General features: G+C 39.7%; 1 protein-coding gene across 2 annotated transcripts in view; it reads right to left on the bottom strand.

Annotated features, from left to right (window-relative positions):
• TUBGCP3 (tubulin gamma complex component 3) overlaps positions 1 to 18926 on the bottom strand; it is a 55438-nt gene that overhangs the window by 32369 nt on the left and 4143 nt on the right. For both annotated transcript variants that reach the window (XM_083835096.1, XM_083835097.1), the window contains exons 2-7: positions 13514 to 13621; positions 11605 to 11672; positions 10532 to 10609; positions 9732 to 9949; positions 3874 to 4046; positions 936 to 1054 (exon numbers count right to left, since the gene is read on the bottom strand). In XM_083835096.1, the coding sequence (XP_083691222.1) occupies positions 936 to 1054; positions 3874 to 4046; positions 9732 to 9949; positions 10532 to 10609; positions 11605 to 11672; positions 13514 to 13621 (764 nt within the window). The remainder of the gene's footprint in view (positions 1 to 935; positions 1055 to 3873; positions 4047 to 9731; positions 9950 to 10531; positions 10610 to 11604; positions 11673 to 13513; positions 13622 to 18926) is intronic.

Raw genomic sequence — 18926 nt, 5'->3', positions numbered from 1 at the left:
CAATAAAAATGGGGTCAAAAACCTGCATCTGCTTGACATTCATTTTTATACACTGATGAAGGCAAATAATGACCAAAATCCTCAAATTAAGCCTTAACTTAGAAGTCTTTGTACTGGCTTAATTCTTGCGGGTCTATCTTGGTAGCTAGAAAAGGTCGGCTTGGGTACTGCCTCTGGACAACTTATAAAATGCTGGTTTATTTCTGGAACCCAACCCAGACAATTATCTTTAAATTCATATCAGCACATTTATGTTGCTCTTTAAAACAGAAAGACACAAGAACTTCCAGTCCTCAGTGTGATAGCTATAGTAGTTCTCCAGTCTTGCTCCTTCATTCACAGCAGCTAGGATAAAGCAATCAGAACTAATTCCAATGTTCTGATTTTACTGACTTAATATTTTAAAATTCTTCAATTCTAAACTCTGAAATTATACTTTCCTAGTATAATAACAGAGCTGGTATCCATTTGTGTGCCTATTTCCATGCACGCATATGCACAAAAGTTTGGACTGAGCAATACGCTAACACCAACAGACATGTTCCTTTCAATCTTTCAGCCACAATATAAAATACTAGAATTCCATATCTTTGCCTCCAAATGTTAAAGAGAAAGTAGGCAAAAGTACATGTGAACTTCAACCATCTGGGTTTCCCTCCTCATTCTCCAAAAAAGGCAATTCCATTTCATATTGCCCCTGCATTTGTTTGATGGTAACTTTCCTTCATCCTGCTGAAGGCATCAAAGTGTTTGACTGAAAATAGAAGATTGCTTAATAGTAATTGAAACTACTCTGTTGTTCAAAAAAAGGGGGGGGGGGGGGTGCAGAGCAAGTAATGACTTCAGTTAGTATTTTTATCTACAGATTTTTTGTTGCTATTCTGGCCTTACACACCACTCTGCTGACATATGAAATACAAGTCCCCATACAGTACCTTTCCCTCTACTTTATAGCAATTTTCAGAATTGCACATTTTGATGTTTTTGCCATCTATTCCCTGGAAGACATACAAAACATCTCTTACAAGGTTTGCTTCAGTTATTTCAACAGAGCCTAGAAAGAAAAGAAAACAGAATTTAGATTTGTTGGGACAATTAAGTTGGATCACAGATTCAACAAACTATGTAGATGCCTAGCAAAAAAAAAAAAAAAGAAAAAGAAAGAAAACCAGAAAACCTGTACATATAACCTGCAAAGATTTTTTTTTCCTGACATTTAATACAACAAACTGACAGGAAAGCCAGTAATTCCCCATGCCTGCCTCTACCGATACCTAGAATTGTCTCAGATCAGGTCAGCTAGTGTGACATGGCGCACGCTGCGTTTTAACAAACACTTCAGCGAGTTCCTAAACTTGTTATCTTCTCTAATTCAATCACCAGAGCAAGTTCTGAGGCAAGCATCACAGTAACTTCACCTTTCTTCATCAACACAGTTGAAGCTTTTAGTTTGGACTTACAGAGTAATCTCTTCTCCATTCAGCTAGGAGAACATCAGAGTTAATTCAGAACGGAGAACTGCCTGTTTAAAAGCGTTATGCAATGCTGAACACCACTGTTCAGTGTAAAAAGATTAATCAAAATCAGACTGCCAGCTGCATAACAGCTACAGAGCTGGCAAAGAGAAAACAGTAAATACAATTTCTGAACCTTTGATTTAGTAAAGCTATTGCAGCATTCACGGAACCACAGAAAGGTTTGGGTTGGAAGGGACCTTAAAGCCCACCCAGTTCCACCCCCCTGCCATGGGCAGGGACACCTCCCACCAGACCAGGCTGCCCAAAGCCCCATCCAGCCTGGCCTTGAACACCTCCAGGGATGGGGCAGCCACAGCTTCTCTGGGCAGCCTGTGCCAGGGCCTCACCACCCTCAGAGTGAAGAATTTATTCCGTATGTCTAATCTAAACCCACCCTCTTTTAGTTTAAAGCCACTCCACCTTGTCCTATCCCTACACTCCCTGACAAAGAGTCCCTCCCCAGTTTTCCTGTAGGCCCCGTTTAGGTACATTCTGCTGTCTTGCTCCTATAACTAGTTAGATGTTAGAATATATTTGTGACTTGGGAAACTAATTGATTTAAAAGAAATAAAAGATTGAAGAAGATGCCATGCAGGTCCCTGCAACTATTCCCACATGTTCTGGGCTAGACAGCACCATCTACTTTTGTGACTTCATTTACGACACCAAGACTGTACAGATTTCAACTCTCCAGTTGATAGTAATCCAGAAATTGAGATGCTTTAACATGCTTCTTCCAAATTTGACAGCACTCTTATTCTCATCAGTCTGCCTCCCAGGCAGATCCCAGCATAAAAACAAAAAAAAATAAATTGTATTCCTGTTTTGGCAAAAGTAGTCATCACCTTAAGATGCTCTTTAAAATTCAGATTCCTTTCATAAGTCTAAGATGTACACAAGAGTGGCTAGTTCCTTTTAGGAACTCTTAGTGAGATGGTAGAAGATTTAAGTGCACTCTCCTTCAATTGCTAAATGGTACAGCAATGCTCCAGATTATACTGTGTAGGTACAGTAATAAAAAAGCTCTAGTTAACAGCAACAAACTTTAAAAGAAAAAAAAACACTTGTAGTTAGAAGAATTTTATTCACAGAAATATATCTTCTTGAAAATAGTCTTTCATATTCTGAGTACAGTTCTACTACTTCAGCAAGTGCCTACATGTAAGAAAACTTGGTCCTTATACCTATTCCACATAGGGATTAGGAGTCATGGCTGGCTAACTCAATGAAAACAAGACCTACTGCTCTTTAGAGCAACTAGTACAGCAAAAATAAGAGGCAAGGCTAGATTTGAAAGAAATAAAAAGTCTGTCCATTCTCTTGCACATCAACAGTATTGCTAATTAGGTTCTAGTTGCCCAGTGCTGCCCTGAGCCACACGAGTACAACTCTGTTCTATTTGCATTGTGTACTGTAACCAGTAAAAAATCTAGATGGAGTTTAAAATACATGGTAAGTTCTGCTAGGGCTCACAGATAGAGTGTATTTTAAGCTTATAAGTATCCCTGCATCATTATAGAAGAGTTATTAAAAATCCAAACCACCTCATCTTTTTTTTTTTTTTAAACCAGCCAGTAGCAGCAATGTAGGATGATAACATCTGCCATTAGCTCCCTTACTCAGAACAGTCTCCCATTTTTATAGTAAAGGCAGAGTGGGTTGAAACTTCCACAGCAGTTGCTGCAGAGATGATCTGGTAAACAATTCCTCCTTAGCTACGCTTGAATAAATTCAGAATACATCCTCCAGACATCAGTTTCAAGTTTACAGCTACTTAAAGAAGTAAATGAGTAATATTTATCTATTTTTCTAATTGACAGTAACCTATGGCAATTGCTCTAAATAAAACTACCATAAACAATCTACTAACTAAAAAAAATAAATAGTTTTGAAAGCTCTGTATTCCAATGCACAATTCCAAGTTTTAAAAGACTGAATCACAAACACGAGTGTCTTTCATCATTCTATTCATTGAATTGTTGTTCTGACTTTCTAAAAGCAGTAGCATCTTTTGATCATCACAAGAGTGACTGCTACGTGTAACCACAATCACTTGAGCCTGACAAACGCTGCAACACAGTCATAATCGTTTAAGTAAACCAAAACACATCAAACCAAACATTTCAAAAACAAATTAACAACCAACTAAAGCAACTGTGGCCAAATACACTACTGTCTTGCGTATTTATTTCTATCCCTCTATCAGATACATTTTAGAAAAACTCCTCAAACAATACAACGTGCTATAAAACTATTTCAAAAAACATTTAAAAATATTGGTGGTTGTAGGCAAAACAATTTATCTGGAAAGTTAAATTTTGTAGAAAGATAAATTTAACAAATGCATCTCGCTTACCACTTGTATCCCCTTCTCGCCTTGACCTTGGCACACCACGGGAGACAGTATTTGAAAAGCCTTTTGAGGTAGCACTTTGTAAAGAAGGCTGGCTTGCCGTTAGAGTCCATGCAAGACGTGACCCTAATTGCTGACGGAGGCAGTCTCCAACACCTGGAGCTTGATAGGATTGTCTAAAAGGACAAACGGAAGAAACATCTTGAAAACCTTGACTCTATATCCATCAACTGGTTTGGGGTATGCAAATTATGAAAAATGCCCTAAGCTTGAGGGCTTTGTTTATTGAAAAAAGAAACATTAAAAAAGGTGCAGAACATACAAGCCGTTTACTGTTTCATACAAACCTTAACTTCCACACACCCCCCGTAACAAAGAAAGGGGAGAACAAATTTAAATAAATATTATTTCATATCAGAGAATGAAGTACTTAATTCACTGAATTGTGTAGATATGCTGAAGTGGATTGAAAGCGAACACAATTGTTCTTATCTCAGACCACAAAAAAAAAACATAAAAAAATAATTGCTACTTGAATTTGTAGTTACATGCAAGCAGAACTAAAGGTAAGAAGAGAAAAAAGTTCACTTTCCTTCTACTCTGTTTAGGATAGTTTGTATCGAGTGCCTGAAGATGTGATGGAGGAGGGAGCAGCTAGATAGTTCCAATTTCCCTCCCTTTCAAACTTATCATTCTTCTCACAAAAACAACTTTAAAAGCAAAAATTTTAAGAGTAGGAATTAGCTTCCTGATTATTTCTGTACCATGATGATGAAAACAAAGTTGAAAATATTTGCAAGTGACTTTTGCCCCTGACAGATCCTCCATCTTCCCCTACCTGAATATAAACATTTTACTTATTTAAAATAATAATAAAAAAAAAAGGCACTGAAAGAACGCCGCAAAGCTGTGAAAACACAGTTGTAGTGAGAGATAAAACAAGACTACAACATAAACGTTCATGTATAAAGGTGGAGGAATTCCTTTGCCCTCTCACTCACCACACCATAATTCATGGTATGGCCAAGCAGCATCAAACTTAGATGGCTGTAACTGAGGAGAAGAACACAGCCTGCAGGACAGAGCAACAGCATTGTGTTTAGCACTTGTAATGCCTCAGCAAGAGCACAACGCTGAATTTAGGCTGTTATACTTCAAAAAGAAAGCACATTAAGAAACAAAAGGGCATGAACATACAGAGAAGTTTACTCCTGCCAAGGTCAGGGACACCTCCCACCAGACCAGGCTGCCCAAAGCCCCATCCAGCCTGGCCTTGAACACCTCCAGGGATGGGGCAGCCACAGCTTCTCTGGGAAACACGTGCCAGTGCCTCACCACCATCTGAGGGAAGAATTTCCCACTAACTTCTCATCTAAATCTCCCCTCTTTTAGTTTAAAGCCATTCCCTCTTGTCCTATCACTACACTCCCTGGCAGAGTCCCTCCCCAGCTTTCCTGTAGGCCCCAGGGAGGCCACGATAAGGTCTCCCCAGAGCCTTCTCTTCTCCAGACTGAACAACCCCAACTCCCTCAGCCTGTCCTCATAGGAGAGGTGCTCCAGCCCTCTGATCCTCTTCGTGGCCCTCCTCTGGACTCGCTCTAATACATCCATGTCCTTCTTGTGCTGGGAGCCCCAGAGCTGAATGCAGCACTCCACGCGGGGTCAAACGCTCACAGAAAGATCCGATTTGGGTTGCCCAGTTCACTGGCTACAGGACTAAGGAGAGAGCAGCGAAGTTGTTATAAAGTGGAACAGTTTGAACAGGTCAGACCAAGAATATGTTGGGAACAGCACAGGTTCCGCTGATATTCCTAAGCGGGCAGACAGATGAAATAACCTCGCTGATATACCTGCCTATACTTCATCAGGATTACAGGATGGTGGAGGCTGGAAGGCACTTCTGGAGATCACCGACTCAAACTCCCGCTTAAAGCAGGGTCAACTAGTGGAAGTTGCCTGGGGCCTTGTCCAGGCAGGTTTTGAATGCTTTCAAGCCTGGACACCACACAACCTCTCCAGGCAACCCACTCCAGTGTTTCACAACATGGATTTCCATGACCCACTTCACAGTAAAAGAAGGTTTATGCTTCAGTGGGACTTCCTATGTCACAAGCTTTGCCAGTTTCCTCTTGCCCTTTCCCTGGGCACAACTGAGAAGAGTCAGGCTCACTCTTCCCTGCTCCCCTGCTCAGGTACTGACACGTACTGGTTAGACCCCCGAGCCTTTTCTTCTCCAGCCTGAACAGTCGCAGCTCTCTCAGCCTCCTGTCACGCATCAGATGCTCCAACCCCTTAATTAGTTTTGCGGTCCCTTCTCTGGAGTTGCTGCTGTTTGCCGGCCCAACTCAGGAAAAAACCTTGGTGTCCTTGCAGGCGGTTATCTGCACGGCTGGGCTTGCTGTGCAGTCGGGAGCCAGGAAGGTGGGCACTGGGAACAAGGCAGCAGGTGTCAGCGGGAGCTGGAGGGCTCTGTGCAGTGCTGCGGTCTGCCTCTCAGCCTGGGGAAGGTGGACACTAAGGAGGGAGAAGGTCAGCTACAATCCTCAGGAGCGTGGACAACTGCTGAGTGGGTAGCTGGGCTGAGTTTTGTGAGGCTTGAAGAGGAAAAGGCTCAGGGGGCTGTGGCTGAGGCTTCCAGGCTAACGGAGGACAAGCCAAATGCAAAGTTGTGGGATTTGATGAATGGTTATGGGAGGAAAGGATGCGCTCTGTGAAATGAGCAGGAGGTTGGTATAAAACAGAAGAGCAGACATCTTGCAAAGTGTATTTCCCTATGGTGTTGTGGCAGAAGGCAGTATCAGTGGATTGAAAAGAGGATTATACAAGTGTGTTGAAGGCAGCTCTGTAAACTGCCATTAAAAAGGGTGATCAAGGGTGCATTGTCTGACATCCAGAAGGCTACAGCTGGGGTGCAGGGCATCTTAAGGAGAACGAAATGTAGAGAGGGGTCAGCTTTGCATGTTCTTGCACTGCCTTTTTTTTTTTTGCCATTTTTTCCCCTCATGTGTCAGATTCATAGGTACGTTCTGTAGCCCTTTGGTCATTTTTGTGGCCCTCCTTTGGGGTTTTTCTGGTCTGCCCACATCTTTTTTGAACTCTGGGGGCCCAAACAGGACACGGTACTCTAGGTGTAGGCTGACAAGCACTGAGCAGTAAAGGAGGATGATCACATCTCTATCTCTGCAAGTAATGACCCTGCAGATGCAGCCCAGGATCTAATTTGCCTTCATTACTGCAGCAGCACACTGCCAACTCATGTTGATGTTGTTGTCCACCAGGACCCTGCTGCTTCCCAGCCACACAGAACCTAGCCTGTACTGAGCTCTTCAGTTGTGTTGTCCCTGGTACGGGACCTTGCATGAGTCTTTATTAAACTTAGTACAATTCTTGCATGCCCACTCTTACAGCCTTTTCAGGTGTCTCAGTAAATGACTCTCCCTACTGCGATGTCGTACTTGGTCCGGCTGGGTGGAGTTACCTTTCCCTGCAGCAGCCCACACAGTGCTGTGCTCTGCGCATGTAGGCACAAGAGCACTGGTATCATATCAGTGTTGTGTCTGCTGCTGAGCAACGCTGGCACAGCACCAGGACTCCCTCCAGAGCCAGCAGGCTCAGAGTAGGCAAGAGGCAGGGAGGGGACATCCCTAAAACCAAAGGGATTCTCCATACCATGTGGTGTCACACTCAGCAATAAAAGGTGGGAGAGGGGAAGGAGAGGGGGCCTCTCGTTATGAAGCCACCCACCCTTCCCAACAACTGCTGTATGTATTGAGGCCCTGCTTCCTGGGACATGGCCAAGCAACACTCATTGATGGGAAGTAGAGAGTAATTTCTCTTCTCTGTGCTTCCATGCAGCCTTTGCTTGATTTCCCCCCCACCCCTTTTTCCTTTAATTAAATTATCCTTATCTCAACACGAGTTGTTTTTTCCAGTACATTTTCTTCTCAGCCTCTTCTTCTAAGGAGGGGGAGTGAGAGAGCAGTTGTGGTGGAGTTCAGCTGCCCAGCTGAGTAAAACCACCACACGTCTACTTCATCACCCAGTTTAACATCAGCAGACTTGCTGAGTGTGCTTTCCATCCCATCACCCAGATCACTTACGAAGATATTGAAAAGCATGGGGCATAGGCATGGTATCTGTCCCTGTGGGACCACAACTTATGACAGGCTGCCAGCCTGAGTAAAAAAACATTGAACAGCCCACTCTGAGCAGTTAAGCAATTTCCTAATTACCTCAGACAATCACCCAATCTGTACCTTGGCTGTCAAGAAGACTGCTTAACTTCTTCCTTCCCTCTGACACCTTCTCCAATGTTTAGATCAAACCCATGAGCTACTGGGTGCTTTAATGAATCACTTAACTACAGCTTTCTGGCTGTAATTAAAAATGCAAGTTTGGAAGTAGGCTGACAACCAGAGAAGGTGAAGGAACCAGTTATAGCTTGATTATTAAAGTGAAATATGATGTGTGAAGTCCGATGTCTGCATTTATGTACCTATGCAAAACCAAAGTCTGATCATAAAGGCACCTGCCATCAGCCTAAGGAGAGTGTCTTTAGAAGACCTGTGGGTACTTGTTCAAGTCTGGTCACAAGGGCACCTTCCAGTAGGCATTATCAACAACAAAATATCAGCTGTGTCACCAAATCATGGACCTTAAGAGGAGTATAGATATTAGTAATGGACTAGACTGACGTAAACACAGCAATTTCAGAGTTTAGAATATGCCTGGACATGGCTCTCACTTGCTTGTTTACATGGAAGATTATGCTCTCTGATGAACTGTACAGAACGGTTACAAATCAGCAACTAGAAGAGCTTGTACACTTAGCACATTGATTTCAAATCTAGGTTAAACTGTTTGTTGTTGAGTCTTCCTTTTTTTTTGGTGTGTGTGTGTGCAAGTCAACTCCTCAGGCCAACATCAATAAATCTGTCATTACTATTACAAACAATGGCATGGTGAGAGGTAAATCCTTGGCACAAGGAACTTTGTTCTCCAAAAAAATTGTTCTTAGGAACATTTGCATGTTAAACAGAAGCTAGAAACAAACCTTGAAAACTCCCATTAGAACATGAGCTATGCCTGTAATTACGATCAAGTTTGCGTATTGTAATTGTCAAAAAAGCATCGTACGAAGGAAATAGTGTCAGGAAGTCCTAAGGATTTAACTGATTCAATAGGAAGAACAAAACACTGAAAGTATAGATGAAAAGCTGATTTTGCAACAAAATCCCACACAGAAAATTTATTTTGACACCAATCTGTACTGTGTCATTTATCACAGGTCAAGAATGCTAAACTGATGCTAAAATCAGTTAAAGGATGCTGACATTGACCTAAATATGGCATGCCTTTATTCTTTTCAATATAAACAGGCCATCATCCCAAGACCTTCATAGAAAAGGTACTGCTTGGTAGTACCCTACATTAACAACAATCTCTGCCAATTATGAAGTAGATTTTCATTTTTTCTTTCAAGTAAGTAAAAATCAATGAAAATGAAATGAAAAAGTAATGGGATTGCCATAAAACAACCCAAAGATTAAAAACATATATATTTCAAGATAGAAGATGGCTTTTTCCTACTCTTTTCATCCTAACAAGGAAGCAAATAGAAACCCTTGTTTCCAAGGGGAAATCCCTTTCCCTGGGACCCCTAGGAACAGATACTTAAACAGTCTCCAGTTTCCTCTCCAACTAACTGTATGAGAGTCATCAAAAGTGGATCAAAGATAGGCTATCCTAGATTACCTAAAACTGCAGAGAAGGTGGTGGTGGAGGAAACTAGAAGAGGACAAAAAGCAGATAATCTCTAGTCTCCTCCAAACTTATTTATGAACTTAAAAGGCTTAATTTACCCTGGAAGGAGTGACTGTGGAGTTGGCGTTGGCCCATTGAGGGCATACAGGCTGATGCTGCTGATCCCACTGCTCCCCATGCTGCCAGAACTCTGGGCAGATTGAGCATTGCGGTCTTGGTAATTCAGCGGAAGGCTTTGAGGTCTGGCATAGTAATAAGGGGTTGAGTGAGCATCCCGTGGCAATGCTTGAGCAAAAAGCGTGGCATAACTTGATACCTGAAAAGGAAGCGAGTTGGAAAAAGTTTTGTGAGTTGTTCTAAGTCATGTCTTAAGTTAACAGTAGCGTAATATTCAAGAATACAAAAATAACTGAAGACCATGATTATGCCAAGATTTTTTTTTTGCTAAAATTAAGATGACAAAAGAGCAAGTCCCTTACAGCAATCAAAAGCCCTTTTAGCAACATAACTTACTTTTGCCTGTGAATTGTCAATAGTAGTAACTGTAAAAGCACTTTGGCTCTAGCAGAGCTGCAACCAGAGAAAGAATTTTCCTCTCCTTACTCCATTTCATACTCATTAGTACATGAGCAGACATTACACCACCAAGCAGAAAACAAAACCATCTAGCAAAGTCACAGCTCAAGCTACAAGTGATAGACAGCTCAATTTTGCACTCAATTATAAGAAAATTGCAAACACTTCTGCCAAACGTATTCTTCCTTTTAGCCTCACACACAACAACCACACACGATCTGGCTTCTAGAAGCGTTTAAGTGTGGATAGTGACTCAATGACACCCAAACTAAGCAACATATGTTCACCTTTTCTCAGAACTAGCCAGTATCTCCTCACTTACCTTATTAGACTGCTTACGGGGATCTTCACTGAGACTAAGCAAGAGGTAGAGTATTGACCATTTATTTTTCAAAATGCCCTTTCAAAAAAAAAAAGAAAAGAAATTATAAAGAGTTACAACCAACTCTTTGATTTATAATTTTTATTATCCAGTCTACTAAAATGTGCACATTTAAATTAGTTTACCATCAAACTGACACCAGCTTGGAACTGCACTCCTAAATAAACTAGGAGTGCAATATAGCCTCTGTAACACTATTTTATGAGCTTTCTCTATTGTGTTCATGTCATGAACTATCGCATGCTCTGAGATCAGTAAGTATTTAAATTTAAAATTCATTGCTACTAAGAAAAACAATTTTATAGATTTGAACTTTTACCACCATTCCTACACACTTTCACCACTTAAAACATCTTTGACTTGGATTCAACTCTAACCTAAAAGTAAAGAAGCTTTTGGTACAATAGCTAGCAAAGAACTGTCTTTTCTTCCCTTTCCCCTTCACCCTCCTTTTCAGAGAGGCTTCAAAAGTTTGAAGGTGAGAGCAAACTGAGGGTAAATTTTCTGTTACACAGAAAACATCTTTTACATTAATTTTTGTTGTGAAAAAAAAGACATACAAATGACAACTATTTTATTACTGCCCAGCATATTCTATTGTGCTAAATACTTGACTGCTGCTAATCTTTTCTGGATTCTCCATAAACTTATTTTTCACCTACCTCAGATAAATTTGTCCTCACATCTTCACCTCCTTTTACCCAATTCATTATCATGAATCATGGGCTCCTACACACTAACATTTTTTTCCAATCAGTACACCAACACACAGTACTCTTTGATTTATATTAATGTCAGCAGAACCAAAGCCAGCAAACCCTTAACCTTTAACAATAAAAATCTGTGACAAATTCAGAAGCATGAGGACTGTTTAAGCCCTAGATTAATAAGAAAACTTGCAAGTTATTGCCATAAAACAAGAAGAAACAAAAGAAAGAGCTGTCCAGAAACAGCTCTATAACATCAAAAGATGCCTGTGTGTGTTCAGTTTCCTTACACATTTATTACACTACCTGCGAACTGAGCTTTCTGTAGAGTTCTGAAAACAAAGCAGCATCTGCTTCCCTTCTTTGTCGTACAACTGAAAAAAAACAAATATAGATTAAAGAACTGAAATCAGTGTAGTAATCACATCAGAAATTATATACTGTGGTAAATTGGAAAACATAAGCATAATTATGTTTTCTTGGGTAAATGTTTCACTTTTGTCACTCAGACCTTTGCCTGTTTTCATGTTATCTGCACTCCTGCCCCTTAAAGTTCTTGCAGCAGGAGTGACCTAATGCAAGCAACTGTTTCTCTTAGAACAAGAGACATCTTTTAAATATGTTTGTTTATTTATTTATTGTTATTTTATTTTTAAAGTCTAGCTTACCTTTCTGTCGGTTTTGGGGATTAACACAACTGAAAACAGATACAGCTAAGAATGCCATAAAGCAATTTAGAAAACTAAGTGTGATTTCCATATTAGGCGATGAAAGAAAATAGCAGTGTCATTTGGTCAAAGCCAAGCAAAGCTTCAATGTCACAGAACTTCTATATATGAAGGAAAGTAACAGTTTTGATCACAGCCAGTTATATAATAGAAGTCTTTGCTCAGAGGAGTACTTTTAAGCTTTAAGACATCTTCAGAAAACCAACTTCATATCAGAAAGAGTCACATTTAAAAAAATGTTAAGACAAGATCTAAGGAAACGTTAATAAAACAATTGTTGCTTAACATTAGAAATGCTAACTAATATTAAAAGCCACTGCAAAGTACATTTTAACAAGTAAGTCACCAACTGCATAACAACTCCAAAATAAATATAAAGTTAGAGGGATGTATCCAGTCATGACCACTAACATCTAACTAGAAGATGAAGCTGGGGAGAAAGAAGATGAGGGAGATAAATCAGCTTCGTTGTTCCTTGCCTGTTGAGGGAATAGGCAAAAGCAGAACAAGGGTATATGCTGACGTGCTGCTTCGTACTGGCCAAAACACAGAGAAATTATGTGCAGAAGTGTTTATTGTAGAATACAGTGTTTCAGAGTTGCATCTGGAGAAACTCTGATGGGCTTATTTGCCTATCAGGAAGTAATGGAAGCTCTGATTTAGCAAAAAAACAGGTGTGCTTTAAAAGGTTACAACCACTGGCTTTGGATATCCTAACTCTTACCATCCTGAGTGAATGTTTGAAGCTCCTTAACACAAATAGGAAGCTTTATGTTAATTCGTAATTACTTGTGGACATTCTAGGTGAGAAGCTGCTGAAAGCATTATCTGGCTTTTTAAAAAGAATGTCTCACAACCTCATTGGATTCACAGACTAACACTTGACTCAAGGCAGCATAGTGCACAATGTAATATAACTGCAATTTAACGTACACTGTCCCAGTCTAATGCTTTGGCTTTGAGAAGGTGGTTGTAGATAAACTTGTAGGAAAACTGAAGGCAAGAAATATCAGGTAAGTTGTATGAACAATGACTCCATCCACCCCCAGAATGCTCATTCATTAGGTTTCACACAGGTGCTCATGAAGTTAATTATACTAAACAGTAGTATTTTAAGATATACCTCAAAAATATCAGTCTTCCAAACCAAAATTGGAATTAATGAAGTCCAAATAATATTAAAATGAAAGAAGTTAAGTATTAATTGTTCTTTATTTCTGTGGTGGCTAAGATAGAGAAAATGATTCATACTGCAGCAAGGGAAAATTAAGCTGAGCATTCAGGAGCATCAGAACTGTTAATACAAACAGCCACTCAGGGACGGCAACTAGGGGATTCCTGGAATTTCTATCACAAGTTTTTCAAGGACAGTCATAACAAACAGAACTGTCTGTGAGGCAGAGTGGTCCCATCTTCAGAGGATGAAAATGATTAGATAGTTTACTGAAAAACTTCCACACATATCTAAGAAACAAAGATGCACGTACGTTCTTTCTTGATTTTCTCTGCTACAAGAAATTCATCCCGTTCAACGGTGGGAGCAAAGTTGCTTCCAATAACTCTCACTGCGTACTGAAACTGCTGGGCTGCATCAGCTGAAAGAAAGAAGAAAAACCCTCTCAGTTAAGCAGACTGCTGAATTTCTATTAAAAGGGAAAGAACAGAAGAGTTAAAGACATAAGATTACTTTGCTATGACTGAATTTTGCATAAATGTACGCAGCTTAGATCAGGTACTGCTATATTATGTTCCTTAGACGCACTTCTAACCAGAGGGCAGTGAAGTCCAGTTTACCCGTGAGCAGATATTTCAAACACACTCACCTATACATACCCTATAAAGAGAAATGCACAGAAATTTGTAAATAAACCTTTCCTATTTTGTTCTGATGGAAGAGACACATAGGCCTGCCTAGTCTAAGAGAGCACTGGCAATCTTGAAGCTGCCCTGCAGCAATCCACAGCCTGAAGCACTGAGGGACTGGGCACAAAGTCACGCAATTCAGGTTACACATAGGAACAACGCAGCCATGTTCACCAGGTACATTCTCTCATCCAGCACCAAACTGGATTATCCTATCTGTGGACGTGAACTCAGATGTCTGCAACAGTGGTTTTACCAGTTTGCGTGTTGTTTTCAGATGTGGTTTTTGTTTGTTTTAAAACCAGTTTACATGGTTTTACCACTTCAGGTCAAAGCTAGCTCAGAGATACCTGCATCTTATTCCAGTGCATAACCCACAAGCCAGTGATCTCCCTCCACTACTCTTTCATCATACAAAGGTTCTAATTTTCATCTCGTTGCCAAAAATATTGATGCAAACATCTCTGCTTTGTGGGAAGATTATTAATCTGGTAACACAGAGATAGGGACAGCTTGGCATTAATGCCCCTACCGTCCCACTTATTCATATGAAAGACAGTCAAGCAGTAACCCCATGGACACATTGAGTGCCATTTGAAGTTCAAAGTGCTGGATAAATTTCTAATCCTCTTATAGGAGTAACTATAATAACACAAAGGGAAAACTTTATGAGAAAAGTAAAGCACCTAAGTGTGTAGAAACAAAGAACCACAGAAAGGATTGGGTTGGAAGGGACCTCAAAGCCCACCCAGTTCCACCCCCCTGCCATGGGCAGGGACACCTCCCACCAGACCAGGCTGCCCAAAGCCCCATCCAGCCTGGCCTTGAACACCTCCAGGGATGGGGCAGCCACAGCTTCTCTGGGCAAAGTGTAGTGTCAGCTATACATTTTCTGATTTTAGGGAAAAACACTGCTCAATTCCAGGTATTAAGTCCGTTTTATATATAAAAACACTGCATGCCAACGCACGTTCTACTCAGTTAAGCAGTTAACTTACAGAGAAAACTAAAAAGTGCAAACTAAACTTGGTACAGTAATGGTTCAGCCAAGAAAATAAGAAGGGATGCTGGTTTGGACAAACACTATCAAAAGGAAAAGGGAAATGGAATACGGCAAAGGTCCACTGGAATCAGAGATATTGAAAGACTTCCTGAAGTGGCAGGTAGGCCCCTAAAAACCATGCTGGGTCAGTTAACTATTTGCACTAAATTATTCCAGACAATAATAAGAGTTGTTGTATCTTTCGTTAATTCCTCAGTTGTGCCCTCAGGAGCAGCTGGGACAGTTAGGGTTCTCTAGTCATTCTTAGGTATCTTTTGTTATAGTGACTCGATTAGAACTACAATTTAAGAATAAAATTGCTAAAGAGAGTTTCAAGTCAAATGACCTGGATGAACTGAAGTCAGGATAAGGTCCAAGGGTTAATGTCAGAGTACTTGATCATTACAAAATGTGCCTAGATTAAATAATTAAAAAACTGATTATGGACTAAAAAGTGTGAGAGAAAAAGATCTCCAGTAAGTTAGGTCAATGTTACAGAAAAACATAAAAAGGAAGCAATTAAAAAAAAGAAGAGAGGTGTCTTAAAAACACACACAAATTCAACCACAGCAAAGCCACAAGCACCTCCCCATGGAGTTTCTCTTCACTAACGAGGCACATTACTCTGGTTTTCTAAGGAAAACGATGTTTGGGAGTTCATTTCTACACCCACTTCCACTACCCTCTCTCACCAGCCTTTAAGGAAAAAAACTAAAGCCAGAAATCCCAGAGGTCTCCACGAGGCAACTGGCAGAACCACCACCCAAATAACCTTGCCAGGGGGTCAGAACGCAGCACAAGCTCAGCAGTTCAGCAGTCTCACTGGTCTGTCAGCACAGGTTTAGCAGTGTCAGGTACTGCCTCCTGCCCAGACTGAAGCCAGAGACCTTGGAGGAACAGAGACATGTTTGACAGGAAAAATTTTTGATGAGAGAAAGTACAGAAAGGGAATGAAAGAACAAGCTGGCACCACTGCAGCTGAAAAACACTGAGGTTCTACTGAAGAGAAGACCTGAAACAAACTTTCACAACCTTACTGAATCAACTTACTTCCTACACATCTGTAATCTTGCAATATATCATAGTATGTGCATCTTAACAAGTATTTTTTATTTTCAAGTCTACTACATATTTTATTCTTCAACATCCTGCTGCATCTGGACAATACAGCATTACTCATTCAGCTGCTTCTGCTAACTTCTCAGTATATATTATAATTATTACTAAGTCTAATGCTTAGAGAAAAAAATAGAAATCAGAGCACTGTTTTATTTTTTTTTATACAAGTCAGCAATGCATAATGTTTTTCATTTGTAAGCAAGGCTGTATTTACTGTTTACTCACTTCTTTTTGTTTCTGAAACGAATTATTATCAGTCTTTCAAAAAGATTAAAGTGCTATGCTTCTTCTCTGATGTTCCCTGTGGTTTTACAGGTTCAGATTAAATTCAAATGAACCAAGATTCATACGAAGAGAAATCAAGTGAGTTTACTATCTGGTACTTCATAATCACCTGATGCAATGATCACAAAATCCAGCAAAGATACACACAAAGTCTCTAAAGACTCTCTGGAGTCTCATTTCTTCGAAAGACCTGACTCAGGAAGACAGCTAGCTATACATGGCTGCAAGACTGTTTTTTTGTTGCTGTTGTATTGTTGTGCATGTGTGCATGAGAAAAAGATATCAGAATACAGACTTACCTTCAAAATAATGGAAGAAAAATCATGGACTTCACTACCTGCGTGTTTTCCAGTCTGCCTTTGACACCAGAATTTTTAGGACTACCTACGTTTTTCATTTTCTGTTACAATGGAATATTGATGGCAAGACAGCGACAATATGTATGCAGGTTTCCAGACAAAAATCTTGAACATTTAAACCTAAGTTCTCAATCTAATAAAAAACACAATAGGTAATTTGTCAACAGTATAAGAAAAAAATCTGCTACTTAATGGGGAAGCTTTAACAACATTCATAAGTGACTTATTTCAACATTAACTATAGCAAGACTACTTAAACACAGAAACCTACTAGAGTTTTCCCATACTGTCATAAGAAGGCATGTGGGAAAGATCTTTAGTTGAAAGACTACAATTCCATCAAAAAAACTGAAGATTAAAACCTGTTACACTATTAATGTTATGGCCCAAAGTTATCCACTCTACACATACAGATTTGCACTGGAAATGCAACAGCATTGTCATAAGAGTGTTGTTTTTTATTATTATTATTTTTACTATGTTTTATTCAGCTTCTCTTGCTTTAGTCATATAGAGTCCAGATTCTTTTACAAGCAGAACTCCTTGCTAAGGGAGTTTCCTCAGCAGCAAATTACTTCTTACAAGTTTGTAAAATAACTTCAGTACATGAAGCGATTAAGCACGACTTAATACTGATCTCTGTCAGTAAAATAAAGAACTGCATCGCTTATAACTAATAGACGTTTAATTGCTTCCCTCTTCAAAAAGCAGTTACTGAGACAGCAGACAGGTTTAAGATACACAGGTGTGTGCCTATGTATGTGCACATGCCTTTCCATCAAAAAGTGATTCAATATAAATCTGTTATGGAAGAGCAAGTTCACGGGATGTGATGCACGGCACTGATACAGCTGTTCACAGGGGAAAGGGGGAAACCACACCAAGCAGGACTCATTTTCCAAAGGCCTGATCAAATAATTTGAAGCAAAGATGGACATTACCCCTTCAGTAATATGCATATACACAGAAAATTAATTATACCTGTAGGCAGCCATACAGTTAAACAAAGCAATAGCACTTGCAGATCACAAAAAAAGAGTTAAAAAGTCTCTCATTTCAGCAGAGCAAGCTATCAATAGCTCAGAGATCCACAGTCCACCCAGCCATTCATATCTTCCTAAAAACAGTGAGGTATAAAAACCAAACTGCTTCCAAAGGCAGATAACATTTTAAAGTCACACAAAGTGCAAGTTTAGCACAGGCAAAAAAACAGAGAAGCAATACATAAGAAGAATTTGGTAGTACAGAAGAATTGAGTAGTACAAGAAGGTGAAGTTCAAAGGAAAAGTTGAAGAAAACACAGAATCACTTGGGCAGCATACTTCCAAGAAGCCAGTATTTCAGAGGAAATACTGAAATCCAGCAGGTCTTTTGCTAAAAAGAAGCTTTTAACTTTACCTACAACTCTAGGAAATGGATTGAAATTCACTTCACAGTCTTACACTTTTTTTTTCCCAACATAATTGGTTACAGGTCTCTAAGTTTAAAGGGAAAAAAGGCTTCAATTGCTGCTTCTGTTTTCAGGACTTGTTGCAAACCATGAAACTATTATGATTGTTAGAGATCAAACACTTGGTTATTTTAACTTGCCTGTAAGCGAAACCTAGAGGACGTTTCTAAAAAAAAAAGTTCATCTAGACCAGTCAATAATCACTTTCTTGAAACACTTCAGAAATTAGCAAGCTCTCCATTATTTCCTCTTCCAGACAGCTGCCTCTTCCCAAACAACAGCTCTGTTCAAATAGAGATACAGCATTATTGTAAAACAATGACATTAAACCACATGCAATGTTCCATGGGTGGTAATGAACGACTATTGCTGAAAAATACTCAAACACCATTACTCTAAGCTAACACATGCTCACAAAAAGCTTTTTTTTTTTAATAGTAGCAGTGTTTGCTAAACACCTAATGTGCTACTGTTGCAAAATTAAGCATCAAAGCTGTAAAATTTGAGAACCTGCTCACACATGCTGTGAGCAGCTCCTGATTTCATCAATATAGCAATGCTGCTACGTCTTCTTTAAGCATCATAGCTGTATCAAAAGCTTTATGTCAGTATGAATTATCAGGAAAGAAAACAATTATATTAATATATGATGCCATATACTGATAAGCTAAAATACCAGTCTGAAATGCCAAGCAATGTTATGATTCTATTTCTATTGGCCTTCACCTTTAGAGAAGTTTAAGATAGCTAAATTCATTAAGAGCAACAAAAATATATAAAAC

Source organism: Anser anser, assembly GCF_964211835.1.
Source record: "Anser anser genome assembly, chromosome: 1".
Taxonomy (NCBI): domain Eukaryota; kingdom Metazoa; phylum Chordata; class Aves; order Anseriformes; family Anatidae; genus Anser; species Anser anser.
The sequence above is the reverse complement of the archived record's forward strand: the minus strand, read 5'-3'. Positions and strand labels throughout refer to the sequence as shown.